Genomic DNA, 16,110 nt, shown 5'->3' with positions numbered 1-16,110 from the left:
CAGGAGGGAACATTGTCTTCATATGTGAATGTGTTTTTACCTATTCTTAAACCATGTGAAGGGATGGTGTGAATAATGGGGAACCAATTACTTGTCTCCACAATGTCTGTGCGCCAGTCATTCCCTCCTTTGGCATTGGGGGATGTGTGTGGTAGTGTCTGGAACCATTGTATGTCATCTCTGATGTTGCACTTATCCTGGGATAGTGTATGACCTAGAGGCTCACTCCCCTCAGTGAGCTTGTCCAGGAGTGGGGTCAAGAAGGGGTTTTACTTGAGATGGGAGTATCTGGAGTTGACAATTGATTTATGCCATTGGATGAGTTGGTGTTTTTGTGCTATGAAGTACCAGGAACGAGATTGGAACCTCGTCTTAGGGGCCAAACTGAACTATAATTTATAGCGAATGCTATCTGGCTACGGGATACTTCTTTCTCATTTAAAAAGTCTCACCTTGTGACCCGTTCAAAACATCTGTGGTTTGTTATGTCAACTAGGGGGTGGATCTTTGCTATAAAAGATCTCAGTAGCCTTTGTGTTATGGCTCTCAACGAATCATCAAAGAGAAGGTGATTCGTCGATAAGCCATCGCAATTGCAAAGCTCTCACTATTAAAGATTTATTTTAAGTATAACTCTGACTTGTGTGATAAGTTTGTCTCTCCTCATTTGATAATACAGAAATTAACCACCAGAGTTCAGTGATGGGTCAAGACTGTAACTACCAATTGGATATCACAAAATTGGGGAGAAAAGGGGTAAAAAAGTACCACAAAAAAAGGAAAAAAATAAGAAAGAAATGGAATAGAGCTAAGCACAGGCAAAATCCTTGAGGAAAACCTGGTTCAATCTGCTTTCCAACAGACACTGGGAGACAAATTCCCCTTTCAGCAAGACGGTATCATATATGTGACCGACTGCCTCGATTCGGTCTTATGTAGCAAAATTAGATTTATTTTTATTTTTACATTGGATAAAAGTAGAGACTCAGAGCTACAAAACTGTATATCATACACTACAGTTGAGGAACAATGGGAAACTAAATCTGCTTTGAAAGTTGATAAACTTGTAACCCCACTTTTGAGAAAATGGCCCTTGAATATATTGGTAGACCTACTGGAGAGCTCTTCTTTGTCTACACCCATTCAGCATTGTTCACACCCTCTTAAGCCTTAGAGATGGGTGGGGCTAAGATTTCACATGTGAGGCCATGAGCTAAACAGAGTGAGTAGTTTAGTAAACAACCAAAGATCTCAAAACTAAAAGTGGTAAAAGTAGTAGCCTACAATAAGGAAAGACTCCAGGTAAAAATACACTTTATCTAGTCCTTGGCCTATATCCTAATCTGACTTTGGTGCAGGTCATCTTGTTCTTCACATTTCCGTCTCTGGTAAACACACACTATATCAAATAAAATCTAAGTTTACTTGTCACATGCACAGGAAACAGGGTTCAAAGGGTTCAACGGTACAGTGAAATGGTTACTTGCATAGTAGCAATATCAAAAACAGAATGTGCCCAGATAGAAATATTTTATAATGGTTAGATGAAGCTTACATGACAAACTTGTCTAAATTGATGGGTCATGTGAAGAAAATGCTATAAAAAAAACCCAGCCACATCTAGCAAAGAGGATAGGTCACTATTGTCAAGACATGTACACATGTTCATGAAATACAATAGATGGCCGTAATCACCCCCCAGACACACCTGGACAATCATCTGGTGAAGTGGAGTCCTTTGTTTAGACATGTAGCTAGCTAGCTAAACAATAAACCAGCAAAATCCCAACTCATACTACTACCAATAGAAGGATTGTCATAGCTGTAGTATGAATCTGCAGGTACCAGTGCCTTGCAAAAGTATTCATCCCCCTTAGCATTTTTCCTATTTTGTTGCATTACAACCTGTAATTTAAATTGATTTCATTTGGATTTCATGTAATGGACATACACAAAATAGTCCAAATTGGGGAAGTGAAATGAAAAAAACAACCTTTTTCAAATAATTATTTTAAAAAAATGGAAAAGTGGTGCGTGCATATCTATTCACCCCCTTTGCTATGAAGCCCCTAAATAAGATCTGGTGCTACCAATTACCTTCAGAAGTCACATAATTAGTTAAAAAAAGTCTGCCTGTGTGCAATCTAAGTGTCCCATGATCTCAGTATATATACACACCTGTTCTGAAAGGCCCGAGAGTCTGCAACACCACTAAGCAAGGGGCGACACCAAACTCTCCAAACAGCTCAGGGACTAAGTTGTGGAGAAATACAGATCAGGGTTCGGTTATAAAAAAATATCAGAAACTTTGAACATCCCACCGAGCAACATTAAAACCATTATTAAAAAATGGAAAGAATATGGCACCACAACAAACCTGCCAAGAGAGGGCCGCCCACCAAAACTCACGGACCAGGCAAGGAGGGCATTAGTCAGAGAGGCAACAAAGAGACCAAAGATAAGCCTGAAGGAGCTGCAAAGCTCCACAGCGGAGATTGGATTATCTGTCCATAGAACCATTTTAACCTGTACACTCCACAGAGCTGGGCTTTACAGAAGAGTGGCAAGAAAAAAGCCATTGCTTAATCTGTTGGGGCTAGGGGGCAGTATTTTCACGGCCGGATAAAAAAAAAAAGTACCCGATTTAAACAGGTTACTACTCTTGCCGAGAAACGAGAATATAGATTTGGATAGAAAACACTAAAGTTTCTAAAACTGTTTGAATGGTGTCTGTGAGTATAACAGAACTCATATGGCAGGCCAAAACCTGAGAAGATTCTATGCATGAAGTGCCCTGTCTGACAATTTGTTGTCCTTCTGTTGCATCTCTATCGACATTACAGCATCTGTGCTGTTACGTGACACTTTCTAAGGCTTCCATTGGCTCTCTAAAGTGTTCAGAAAGCGGAATGACGTGTCTCCTGTCTCTGGGCAAAGTACAGCAGAAGAGTTTGTAGGTGGTCAGCCTGGGGACAGTGAGACTGAGATGCGCGGTCACAAGACTTCTCCATTTTTTTCTTTCAGTCTTTGAATGAATACAACGTTGTCCGGTTGGAATATTATCGCTATTTTATGAAAAAAATAGCATAAAAATGGATTTTAAACAGCGTTTGACATGCATCTAAGTACGGTAATGGAATATTTTGAATTTTTTTTCACGAAATGCGCTCACGCATTACCCTTCGGATAGTGACCTGAATGCACGAACAAAACGGAGGTATCTGGATATAACTATGGATTATTTGGAACCAAAACAACATTTGTTGTTGAAGTAGAAGTCCTGGGAGTACATTCTGACGAAGAACAGCAAAGGTAATCCAATTTTTCTTATAGTAAATCTGAGTTTAGGTTGCCCCAAACTTGGTGGGTGTCAAATTAAGTAGCCTGTGATGGCCGAGCTATCTACTCAGAATATTGCAAAATGTGCTTTCGCCGAAAAGCTATTTTGAAATCTGACATAGCGTTTGCATAAAGGAGTTCTGTATCTATAATTCTTAAAATAATTGTTATGTATTTTGTCAACGTTTATCATGAGTAATTTAGTAAATTCACCGGAAGTTTGTGGTGGGTATGCTAGTTCTGAACATCACATGCTAATGTAAAAAGCTGGTTTTTGATATAAATATGAACTTGATTGAACAAAACATGCATGTATTGTATAACATAATGTCCTAGGCGTGTCATCTGATGAAGATCATCAAAGGTTAGTGCTGCATTTAGCTGTGGTTTTGGTTTTTGTGACATATATGCTTGCTTTGAAAATGGCTGTGTGATTATTTTTGCCAGGGTACTCTCCTGACATAATCTAATGTTTTGCTTTCGCTGTAAAGCCTTTTTGAAATCGGACAATGTGGTTAGATTAACGAGATTCTTATCTAACAAATGGTGTAAAATAGTCATATGTTTGAGAAATTGAAGTTATAGCATTTTGAGGTATTTGTATTTCGCGCCACGCGATTCCACTGGCTGTTGACTAGGGTGGGACGCAATGGCCCAGAGAGGTTAAAGAATAAAATAAGCGAACACATTTGGTGTTTGCCAAAAGGCATGTGGGAGACTCCCCAAATATATGGAAGAAGGTACTCTGGTCAGATGAGACTAAAATTGAGCTTTTTGGCCATCAAGGAAAAGGCTATGTCTGGCGCAAATCCAACACTTCTCATCACCCCCAGAACACCATCCCAACAGTGAAGCATGGTGGTGGCAGCATCATGCTGTGGGGATGTTTTTCATCGGCAGCAACTGGGAAACTGGTCAGAATTGAAGGAATGATGGATGGTGCTAAATACAGGGGAATTCTTGAGGGAAACCTGTTTCAGTCTGCCAGAGATTTGAGGCTGGGACGGAGGTTCACCTTCCAGCAGGCCAATGACCCTAAGCATACTGCTAAAGAAACACTCGAGTGATTTAAAGGGAAACATTTAAATGTCTTGGAATGGCCTAGTCAAAGCCCAGACCTCAATCCAATTGAGAATCTGTGGTTTTACTTAAAGATTGCTATACACCAGCGGAACCCATCCAACTTGAAGGAGCTGGAGCAGTTTTGCCTTGAAGAATGGGCAAAAATCCCAGTGGCTAGATGTGCCAAGCTGATAGAGACATACCCCAAGAGACTTGCAGCTGTAATTTCTGCAAAAGGTGGCTCTACAAAGTATTGACTTTGGGGGGGTTAATAGTTATGCACGCTCAAGTTCAGTTTTTTTGTTATATTTCTTGTTTGTTTCACAATAAAAAATATTTTGTATCTTCAAAGTGGTAGGCATGTTGTGTAAATCAAGTGATATAAACCCCCCAAAAATCTAATTTAACTCCAAGTTGTAAGGCAACAAAATAGGAAAAATGCCAAGAGTGTAAATACTTTTGCAAGCTATTGTAGCTGAAGAGCTAACCAACCACATGCAATGTCAGCTAGCTAACATTAGGCTTTAACCTTTCTGGCGCAGGCGTTCCACGAGAGACCCACCTCAACAACATCCGGTGAAATTGCAGAGCACCAAATTCAAAATACAGAAATACTCATAATAAACATTCATAAAAAATACAAGTGTTATACATCGGCTTAAAGATTAACTTCTTGTTAATCCAGCCACTTTGTCAGATTTCAAAAAGACTTTACGGCGAAAGCATACCATGCAATTATCTGAGGACAGCGCCCCGCTTACAAAAGCATACAAACATTTTACAACCAAGTAAAGGAATTACGAAAGTCAGAAATAGCGATAAAATTAATCACTTACCTTTGAAGATCTTCATATGGTTGCAGTCACAAGAGTCCCAGCTACAAAATAAATGTTTGTTTTGTTTGATAAAGTCCCTCTTTATATCCCAAAAACTGTGCTTTGTTGGCGCGTTTTGTTCAGTAATCCACTGGCTCAAAGGCGGTCAAAACATGCAGATGAATACATTGTAATAGTACCAGTAAGGTTCGTTGAAACATGTCAAACAATGTTTATAATTCATCCTCAGGTTGTCAATTGTCTAAATAATCGATAATATTTCAACCGGACAATAGCGTATTCAATAGAAAGGAAAAACAACGTAGGGCGCACACTCGGTCACACGCAATACCAGCACTGCATGATTCTACAGTCCACTGAGAGAAAGGTCTCATTCTTCTTAATTTTTCAGGAAACAAGCCTGAAACAATGTCTAAACACTGTTGACATCTAGTGAAAGCCATAGGAACTGCAATCTGGGTCCTAACCCATTAGATACTCTATAGGCATTCAATTGAAAATACCCACATAAAAACAATCCCACTTCCTGGATGGATTTTCCTCAGGTTTTCGCCTGCCATATCAGTTCTGTTATACTCACAGACATTATTTTAACAGTTTTGGAAACTTTTAACAGTTTTAGAGTGTTTTCTATCCAAATCTACCAATTATATGCATATCCTAGCTTCTGGGCCTGAGTAACAGGCAGTTTACTGTGGGCACGCTTCTCATCCAGACGTCGAAATACTGCCCCCATGCCATAAGAAGTTTTAACTTAGCAATGCAAATATTTTCTGATTCTAATAATATTACCACACAGATCAAAAATGTAATGTTCGCTAGCGAGGCAGCAATCTAACGGTCGCTAGCTAGCTAACAGTATGCTTTAACTTGCAATGAAAATTACTTTCTGACAAAATTAGGAACGTATGATATCTGAAAATATAGCTAGACTTTTACCCGTATACATGGATGAACGCTTCACGTCAAACTTAACTAAGTTTTGTTTGTAGCTACATCTTGTTTGGCTAGCGTTGTGTCAAGTCACTCTGGTTCACACTGACCGTGGCATGTGCAGAAACTAGCCTATCACTTTTTCCAACTGATCTGTTGATAGCGACCTGCTAAATTCAGGGCATTAATGTTGTTGAGAAAAGTAGCAAAACTTTTGTTGTTCTCGCTGGCTAACATTATATCTTTCAAAACGGCGCGGTAAAAAGGACTATCAACACATACTGAGCAGCTCACGTTATAGACAGAAGCATGCTACATGGCAGACCAATCCAAACTCATCTCGGGAAGGTTCCTGTCTTTTCCGTGGCTAAACCAACTTGCTTCGAAATTTAACAATTTTATTCGTATTTACGAATGGAATACAAGTTTGTTATTAAATCAAATGAAAGTTCACATGTTCCAGATGGCATTGCTGTCAAAAAACACATTTTGTTCCAAAATAAATGTTTACGTTCAAATTCTTCTACTGTGAAGTAGTGACATCTGACATATGCCTAGTTTCCTGAAACGAGTCACATATGTGGCCAACATGGACATCGAACCCACAAACCTGGTGTTAACACCTGGCTGAACCCACTGAGCCAATGGAACCACAAAACGTTATTTTCCTATGTTCTAAATATATGTCCACACTATGAGGTTGGAATAATATTGTACAATTGTGAAAATTATAATAAATCCCTTTTAGTGTAAGAGCTGCTTGACCGCCTGAAATGTCTGCCTGTTTTTGTGGTATGGAGTTTTGGCCTGCCTGGTGCCAATAAGAAAGAGCGTTCCAAAGCTCTGCCAATAACAACTAGTTTTCAGTTTTCCACTCAGACCTCAGATCTCTCTCAGAAAGTCCTAACAAAATTCCTGCTTGAGAAATTGCTATTTTTGTTTGTTTTTGACCATTTAATTGAAAACAATCACAGCAAGATACTTAATTGTTACCCAGAAATAAGTCGATATTGAGATACAAACGGTTGCATTGAACCTTTTAACATCAACTCTAATAATAATTCTGACCTTAAAACTGACATACAAACCGTACAAAAATCTGTGAAATAATCAATATTCAATGTAACGTAAATACTTATCTCAACAACAATATTATATTGACATCAAAACTGCCCCACACTGATACCGTGATATTTTACGCGGTGTAAAAACTAAAAACTGTCATTCCACAGACACTCCTCACTTCGCATAATCTCTTCATGTCTTTGTCACATCTTTTCTTTCCTTTTCATTCTCTAAAGGAGTGGAATTCACACCTGAACCAGTGACTCTTTAATGTTCTATATCGCTCTGGTCCTACCTTTCTCTGTAAATCACAAATGAAAACTGGACTGTCTGCTGAATTGACACACAAATCAAAGATGGTCACACACACTAAGACTCACCAACTGGTGTGTTCTCGTAGATGAGAAGATAGGAGTGGAAAAAGTAGTTCTGGAAGCGTGGAGGCTGGTTGGAGGCTGTGGAAGAGAGGAGAAGAGTGGGATTAGGTTAGGCACTATAGGGTCTTATGATATCCCTATACAGGTGTGAGAAATGTGAAGTAATAAATGTTTAAGTACCTGGAGGCATAGGCATACACTGCAGGAATACGGATATGTGCATGTGCGTGCTTGCGTACATCTACGATTTTAACAAAGCAAATATGAGAACAAGGCTACCTAAATTCGGTCAACATATCGATTGCGGCACTCGTGCGGACAATACACTTGCCGCTACTCTAACTTCCCCGATGCATACAAGGCCCCCCCTTCCCCCCCTCTTCGGCAAATCCGACCACGACTCCATTTTTCTCCTGCCATCCTATAGGCAGAAACTCAAACAGGATGTACCTGTGACTAGAACCATTCAACGCTGGTCTGACCAATCGGAATCCACACTTCAAGATTTTTTTTATCACGCGGACTGGGAAATGTTCCAGGCAGCTTCAGAGAATAACATCGATTTATACGCTGACTCAGTGAATGAGTTTATAAGGAAGTGCAGAAAGCATGAACAGATGGCGGCTTTCGTGCAAAACTGAAAGCGCGAACCACCGCATTTACACAACATCGACGGGACAGTAGTGGAGAAGGTTGAAAGTTTTAAGTTCCTCGCCGTGCACATCACAGACAAACTTAAATGGTCCACCCACACAGACAGTGTGTGGTGAAGAAGGTGCACCAGCTCCTCTTCAACCTCAGGATGCTGAAGAAATTTGTCTTGTCACCTAAAGACCTGACAAACTTTTACAGATGCACAATTGAGAGCATCCTGTCGGGCTGTACGGGCCTGGTACAGCAACAGCACTACCCTCAACCGCAAGGCTCTACAGAGGGTGGTGCAGTCTTCACAACGCTTCACCGGGGGGAAAGCCAAAAAGTTAATCGAGGACAACAACCACCCGAGCCACTGCCTGTTCACCCTGCTACCATCCAGAAGGCGAGGTCAGTACAGGTGCATCAAAGCTGGGACCGAGAGACTGAAAAACATCTATCTAAAGGCCCTCAGACTGTTAAACAGCAATCACCACCTCAGAGGCTGCTTCCTACATTCAGACTCAAATCATTGACCACTTTAATAAATGGATCACTAGTCACGTTAAATAATGACACTTTAACAATGATTACATATCTTACATTGCTCATCTCATATGTATATATTGTATCTTATACCATCTATTACATCTTGGCTATGCCGCTCGGCCAACGCTGATCCATATATTTATATGTACAGTTCAAGTCGGAAGTTTACATACACCTTAGCCAAATACATTTAAACTCAGTTTTTCACAATTCCTGACATTTAATCCTAGTAAATATTCCCTGTCTTAGGTCAGTTAGGATCACCTCTTTATTTTAAGAATGTGAAATGTCAGAATAATAGTAGTGAGAATGATTTATTTCAGCTTTTATTTCTTTCATCACATTCCCAGTGGGTCAGAAGTTTACATACACTCAATTAGTATTTGGTAGCATTGCCTTTTAAATTGTTTAACTTGGGTCAAACATTTTGGGGAGCCTTCCACAATAAGTTGGGTGAATTTTGGCCCATTGCTCCTGACAGAGCTGGTGTAACTGAGTCAGGTTTGTAGTCCTCCTTGCTCGCACAGGCTTTTTCAGTTCTGCCCACAAATTTTCTATAGGAATGAGGTCAGGGCTTTGTGATGGCCACTCCAATACCTTGACTTTGTTGTTCTTAAGCCATTTTGCCACAACTTTGGAAGTATGCTTGTGGTCATTGTCCATTTGCAACCAAGCTTTAACTTCCTGAGATGTTGCTTCAATATATCCACATAATTTCCCTTCCTCATGATGCAATCTATTTTGTGAAGCGCAACAGTCCCCCCTGCAGCAACACACCCCCACAACATGATGCTGCCAACCCCGTGCTTCACGGTTGGGAAGAAGCCGCTCAGTGGCTTCTTCCTTGCTGAGCGGCCTTTCAGGTTATGTCGATATAGGACTCGTTTTACTGTGGATATAGATACTTTTGTACCGGTTTCCTCCAGCATCTTCACAAGGTCCTTTGCTGTTGTTCTAGGATTGATTTGCACTTTTTGCACCAAAGTACGCTCATCTCTAGGAGACAGAACGCGTCTCCTTCCTGAGCGTTATGCCGGCTGTGTGATCCCATGGTGTTTATACTTGCGTACTATTGTTTGTACAGATGAACGTGGTACCTTCAGGGGTTTGGAAATTGCTCCCAAGAATGAACCAGACTTGTGGAGGTCTACAATTTTTCTTCTGAGGTCTTGGCTGATTTCTTTTGATTTTCCCATGATGTCAAGCAAAGAGGCACTGAGTTTGAAGGTAGGCCTTCAAATACATCCACAGGTACACCTCCAATTGACTCAAATGATGTCAATTAGCCTATCAGAAGCTTCTAAAGCCATGACATCATTTTCTGATATTTTCCAAGCTGTTTAAAGGCACAGTCAACTTAGTGTATGTAAACTTCTGACCCACTGGAATTGTGATACAGTGAATTATAAGTGAAATAATCTGTCTGTAAACAATTGTTGGAAAAATGACTTGTCATGCACAAAGTAGATGTCCTAACCGACTTGCCAAAACTATAGTTTAACAAGAAATTTGTGGAGTGGTTGAAAAACGAGTTTTTGACTGCAACCTAAGTGTATGTAAACTTCCGACTTCATCTGTACATATTGTTATTTCATCCCTTTAAATTTGTGTGTATTAGGTAGTTGTTGTTGAATTGTTTGATTACTTGTTAGATATTACTGCACTGTCAGAACAAGAAGCACAAACATTTTGCTACGCTCACATTAACATCTGCTAACCATGTGATTTGATTTGAATGACTTCTACCTACATTACCAGTCAGAAGTTTGGACACACCTACTCATTCAAGGGTTTTTCTTTATTTTAACTATTTTCTACATTGTAGAAATATAGTGAAGACATCAAAACTATGAAATAACACACATGGAATCATGTAGTAACCAAAGAAGTGTTATAAAATACATTTGTATTTTTTTATTTGAGGTTCTTCAAACTAGCGAGAGTTTTTGAATCGCAAGTTCTAGAGACAATGTGTTGTTAGAACTTCGGTAGCGTTTTTCTCAAATTTGCTTTGTTAAAGTCCAGGCAGACAAATTGTTCAAGATGGATCATCAGGTGTAGATGAAGAAAGCTAGACTAAAGAGACAAGAAGTGATAAGAGGGATTAGCGATTTGATATGTAAAACAAAACAAAAATAATTATAAGGGAGGGAAAATTTGGGTTCAGAGAAGAGTTTAAGTATAAAAGAGAGGAGAGGGAGAAGAACAAAGGGAATGTAGGAGTGAAAGGTGATTGGATGGAAGGATATGAGAGAGTGAATGAGAGAGGGATAACATGGAGAGTAAGTAGTAAGTAGTGGGGACTCACCTTCGCAAAAGGAGTTTAGGATGAAGAAGGATAGGAGAAGCTTGGCCACCGTCATCCTGCCACCGAAACCCACACTCCACAACATTGCCTGCTCCTGCTCCACACTGCAACATACATACACACACATAGGACACACTCAGTGTGTGTGTGTTTTAAGAAAATGCTAATTTTCTAGAGGGAAAATGTACATTTATGACTATAACTACTGTTCCCTGAAGGAGGGAAATGAGGCACAACACATCTATGGGGAATTTGCACTCAGGGGCCCTCTACTGAAGAACATTAGAATCACGCCTGACACGGCCAATGAACACAAAGCCCCGCCTTCCAAATGTGATAAACCCGAGGTATGGATTAATTCCTTCAATTCAGTACTGCTCTTGTTCAAGCGTCTTAATACAGGAAAGAGGAGCCAACTGGAGAGTCCAACAGAATATTTATTATTGCTCCCATCTGTCACATGTACTTACAGTGGGGAGAACAAGTATTTGATACACTGCCGATTTTGCAGGTTTTCCTACTTACAAAGCATGTAGAGGTGTGGGAGGAGTGGGCCAAAATCCCTGCTGCAGTGTGTGCAAACCTGGTCAAGAACTACAGGAAACGTATGATCTCTGTAATTGCAAACAATTACCAAATATTAAGTTCTGCTTTTCTGATGTATCAAATACTTATGTCATGCAATAAAATTTAAATGAATTACTTAAAAATCATACAATGTGATTTTCTGGATTTTTGTTTTAGATTCCGTCTCTCACAGTTGAAGTGTACCTATGATAAAAATACAGACCTCTGACATGCTTTGTAAGTAGGAAAACCTGCAAAATCGGCAGTGTATCAAATACTTCTTCTCCCCACTGTATGTTAGCTTTTTCAAAAGCTCTAAAACTGGCAGCAATGATGTTCAAAGTAGTCCAACCTACAGAATAAACCAACAGACCACTCCAATAACATTTTCAGTAACGGTTACAGAATATTTTTGGGGTTTCTATGGCTGTGATATGTTGTTTATGTACCTTAGTTGAATGCACTGACTGTAAATCACTCTGGATTAGAACGAATCATAGATGACTAGGCTGTTTCACAAGTTTGAACATCACAGTACCGTAAGGCACAGTTTAGTACAGTAGTTTATTTAATAGAATAGACTACAGTACACTAGAGTACAGTACAGTTTAATTCCGGACATCTGTGGACGTTGGAATATAGGCCGGTCCAGACCGGACAAATCTGAACCAAACATAGACATCTATGATTGGTTCATATTTGGTCCGGATCGGAACAAAAATCTACGTCCCCAAAAATTACGGCTGGTCCTCACAGGCCCAAAAAAGACGTTGCTGTCGGTAAATGCTTAGTGGGAAAGTATGTCACACAAATGGAAACCCCTGGTCCACTCAATGTACATGCGTAACACTCGTACCGGACACAGGGCATGTAATTTCCGCTGCTCCTCAGAAGCAAACGGAGGAAGCAAAAATGGAAAATCTCAAAAGCAATTGACCTGTAGGACGCAACGTCACCTTAGAGTTGCCATGGCGAACTTCATACAGGAGGGGCGAATGGATAACGGGTGGAGATCTCCAACGTGTTTAGCTGAGACCAAAGCCTCGCATTTAAGGGCACCTATTGGTAGATGGGTAAAAATTATAATAGAAGACACTGAATGTCCCTTTGAGCATGTTGAAGTTATTAACTACACTTTGGATGGTGTATCAATACACCCAGTCACTAAAAAGATACAGGCATCCTTCCTAACTCAGTTGACGGAGAGGAAAGAAACCGCTCAGGGATTTCACCATGAGGTGACTTTAAAACCGTTAGAGTTTAATGGCTGTGATAGGAGAAACCTAAGGATGGATCAACAACATTGTAGCTACTCCACAATACTAACCTAATTGACAGAGTGAAAAGGATGACTCCTGTATGGAATACAAATATACCAAAACATGCATCCTGTTGGCAACAAGGCACTAAAGTAATACTCCAAAAAATGTGACAAAGCAACCTTTTGTCCTGAATAGAAAGTGTTTTGTTTGGGGAAAATCCAATACAACACATTACTGAGTACCACTCTCCATATTTTCAAGCATAGTGATTGCTGCATCATGTTACTGGTATGCTTGTAATCATAAGGACTGCAGAGTTTTTCAGGATAAAAAAGAAACAGAATGGAGCTAAGCACAGGCAAAATCCTAGAGACATACCCAGAAAGACTCGCAGCTGTAATCGCTGCCAAAGGTGCTTATAGCAAAGTATTGACTCTGAGATATTTCTGTATTCAAGTTCAAAAACATTTGCAATGTCTAAAAACATGTTTTCACTTTGTCATTATGGGGTATTGTGTGTAGATGGGTGAGAATATTCTTTTTTTTTCAAAATGTGGAATAAGTCAGGCGGCGAAGAAATACTTTCTGAAGGCACCTTCAGAGTAGAGAATGAACTACCCTGCTCGAAAAGCCTCTGTAGGAACATAAAAATGTCCAACAGAAAGCGCTGAAAAGGAACAATTCCTTTATTTTGGCATCACAGCTTGAACACCTGCCACTTATATCCATACAACCCTCTCGTGGAGGGTGCCCTTGCATCCTGTGTAGCAGCAATAACTAAATGTGGAATAAGTCAAGGTGTATGAATACTTTCTGAAGGCACTGTAGATATTCCTTATATTCCTCAGTGTGGCAACAACGCCCTAGGCGCATCTCTCCATGTGCTCTCCAAACTCCCACCATTTGAGAGCGATTTGTTCATGTTAAATTTATGTTTAAACTTTGTATTTAAACTTAATTTCTGTTGAATCTACATTCCATATAATCTTACAATAATAGCTATCATTACACCATTTAATTCCTTTACCATGTATTGCAACATTAGTTTGGCAGTGTAGGATATAGGCCTACTCGACCGACAGAAAATGTATGACGATGAATGGCGGTAGCTTACGCTAAATCAATGTCAACTTTTCACTTCAAGAATTCAGTATTGTTGCATTTCATTGATCTATAACTTCTGAGTGAAGTGTACACGAACGTTTGCTAGACTCACTTTCATTAAGTTTGTTGGCTGTTTAGTCCTTGGAACTCCTCGCCTGTCTGTGTCAAAGTTTGGTATCTGTCGGAGTTGTACAGTGCCTTGCAAAAGTATTCATCCCCCTTGGCGTTTTTCCTATTTTGTTGCATTACAACCTGTAATTTAAATGGATTTTTGGGGGGTTTAAAATAAATAACTACACAATCAATTGCGGGAAACGAGGGGGGGGGGGGGTGACAACATCATACAACATGCTAAAATAGACTAATCAAAACAAATCCCACTCCTTCAGTCACAGTCCAACCCAAATCACATCCCTACACAGGCTCAGCGGCCTCGGCTGTGAAATCACAAAAAGCATTCAGCAGGCACTCACAATGTCAATTTTCTCCGATTTCTTTGCCTGTGCTGTGCAGTTTTTGACCACTGCAATAAATTATACAAAGGCCACCTTTTTCACATGCAATATGTCAGGATCAGTCGGTTGGCGAGAAACATTCACTGGTGGCTCTACTACCCTTCTTCAATGCCACTTCAACTCTTCTCACCACCTCCAGATAGGAGAAACACTGGACAGCCCTTATTCTTTCCAACTGTCTCCTTCACCCTAACAGGGCACTCCAGGAATTCGGGCGCATGTTCAGCACCACAATTTAAGTATTTAACCTCAGCTGGCATATTATTTTCTTCCCATCTGCATCACTTGACACATTATCTTTTTCATTTGTCATATTGGACGGGCTTGGGCACGAAAGCTCTTACTGAGTATCTCACAAAGCCGAAGGTAGACACTACTTCAAAGAACAACAGTGTGGATGGAGTGAACTTCTTCACTCCATCCACCATACGGGTCAGTAGATGTGCACCAACCAACCCAGGTACTTCCAAAGGTACACTATATCTACAAAAGTATGTGGACACCTCTTTAAAATAGTGGATTCGGCTATTTCAGCCACACCCGTTGCTGACAGGTGTATAAAATCGAGCACACAGTCATGTAATCTCCATAGACAAACATTGGCAGTAGAATGGCCTTACTGAAGAGCTCTGTGACTTTCAACGTAGCATCGTCATAGGATGCCACCTTTCAAACAAGTCAGCCACGAAGTGGTAGGCCACATAAGCTCACAGAACAGGACCGCTGAGTGCGTGTAAAAATGCCTCAGTTGAAATGCGATTCTGTGCTTCCAACTTTGTGGCAACAGTTTTGAGAAGGCCCTTTCTTGTTTCAGCATGACAATGCCCCTGTGCACAAAGTGAGGTCCATTCAAAAATGGTTTGTCGAGATCGGTGTGGAAGAACTTGACTGACCGGCACAGACCACTGACCTCAACCCCATCGAACACATTTGGGATGAATTGGAACGATAACTGCAAGCCAGGCCTAATCACCCAACATCAGTGCCCGACCTCACTAATGATCTTGTGGCTGAATGGAAGCAAGTCCCCGCAGCAGTGTTCCAACATCTAGTGGAAAGCACTTCCCAGAAGAGTGGAGGCTGTTATAGCAGCAAATGGGGTACCAACTCCATATTAATGCTCATGATTTTTGAATGAGATGTTCGACAAGCAGATATCCACATACTTTTGGTCATGTAGTGTATCTGTATCCAGTTCCTGCACCACCCCAGAGATAAATCCCTGCTTTGAAGATCCATACAAGACACATTCCAATCCAATATCGTCAGGCGCAAAGCACGCGTCTTCTGCTCCGCGGATACACAAAAAAACAAAATAAGACCACTTCTTGTAACTCTCACTGATGCCACATTATCCAATATATCCATGATTTTTATCGAGAAGTCAAACGAATCTATCAGGTAACTCCATCAGTCCAAAACCCTCACTCAGACTAAAAACGAGTTTGAACTAGGCTTGGTTATACTAGATTTCACCACAACTTTACCTCTCATTTCATTTCTTCCTTTCTTGCAGTCAGTTTCAAACAGAACATCCACTTCCGCCATTGCTCCAATTGC

General features: G+C 40.4%; 1 protein-coding gene across 3 annotated transcripts in view; it reads right to left on the bottom strand.

The window, feature by feature from the left end:
• The window catches only part of LOC106579432 (cadherin-23), a 706,260-nt gene that overhangs the window by 613,735 nt on the left and 76,415 nt on the right, over positions 1-16,110 (bottom strand). For all 3 annotated transcript variants that reach the window (XM_014159337.2, XM_014159338.2, XM_014159342.2), the window contains exons 2-3: positions 11,103-11,206; positions 7,616-7,690 (exon numbers count right to left, since the gene is read on the bottom strand). In XM_014159337.2, the coding sequence (XP_014014812.2) occupies positions 7,616-7,690; positions 11,103-11,187 (160 nt within the window). In that variant the 5' untranslated portion in view covers positions 11,188-11,206. The remainder of the gene's footprint in view (positions 1-7,615; positions 7,691-11,102; positions 11,207-16,110) is intronic.

Source organism: Salmo salar, chromosome ssa19 (genome assembly GCF_905237065.1).
Source record: "Salmo salar chromosome ssa19, Ssal_v3.1, whole genome shotgun sequence".
Lineage (NCBI taxonomy): Eukaryota > Metazoa > Chordata > Actinopteri > Salmoniformes > Salmonidae > Salmo > Salmo salar.
Note: the sequence above shows the minus strand (reverse complement) of the source record. Positions and strands in the feature narration are given on the sequence as shown.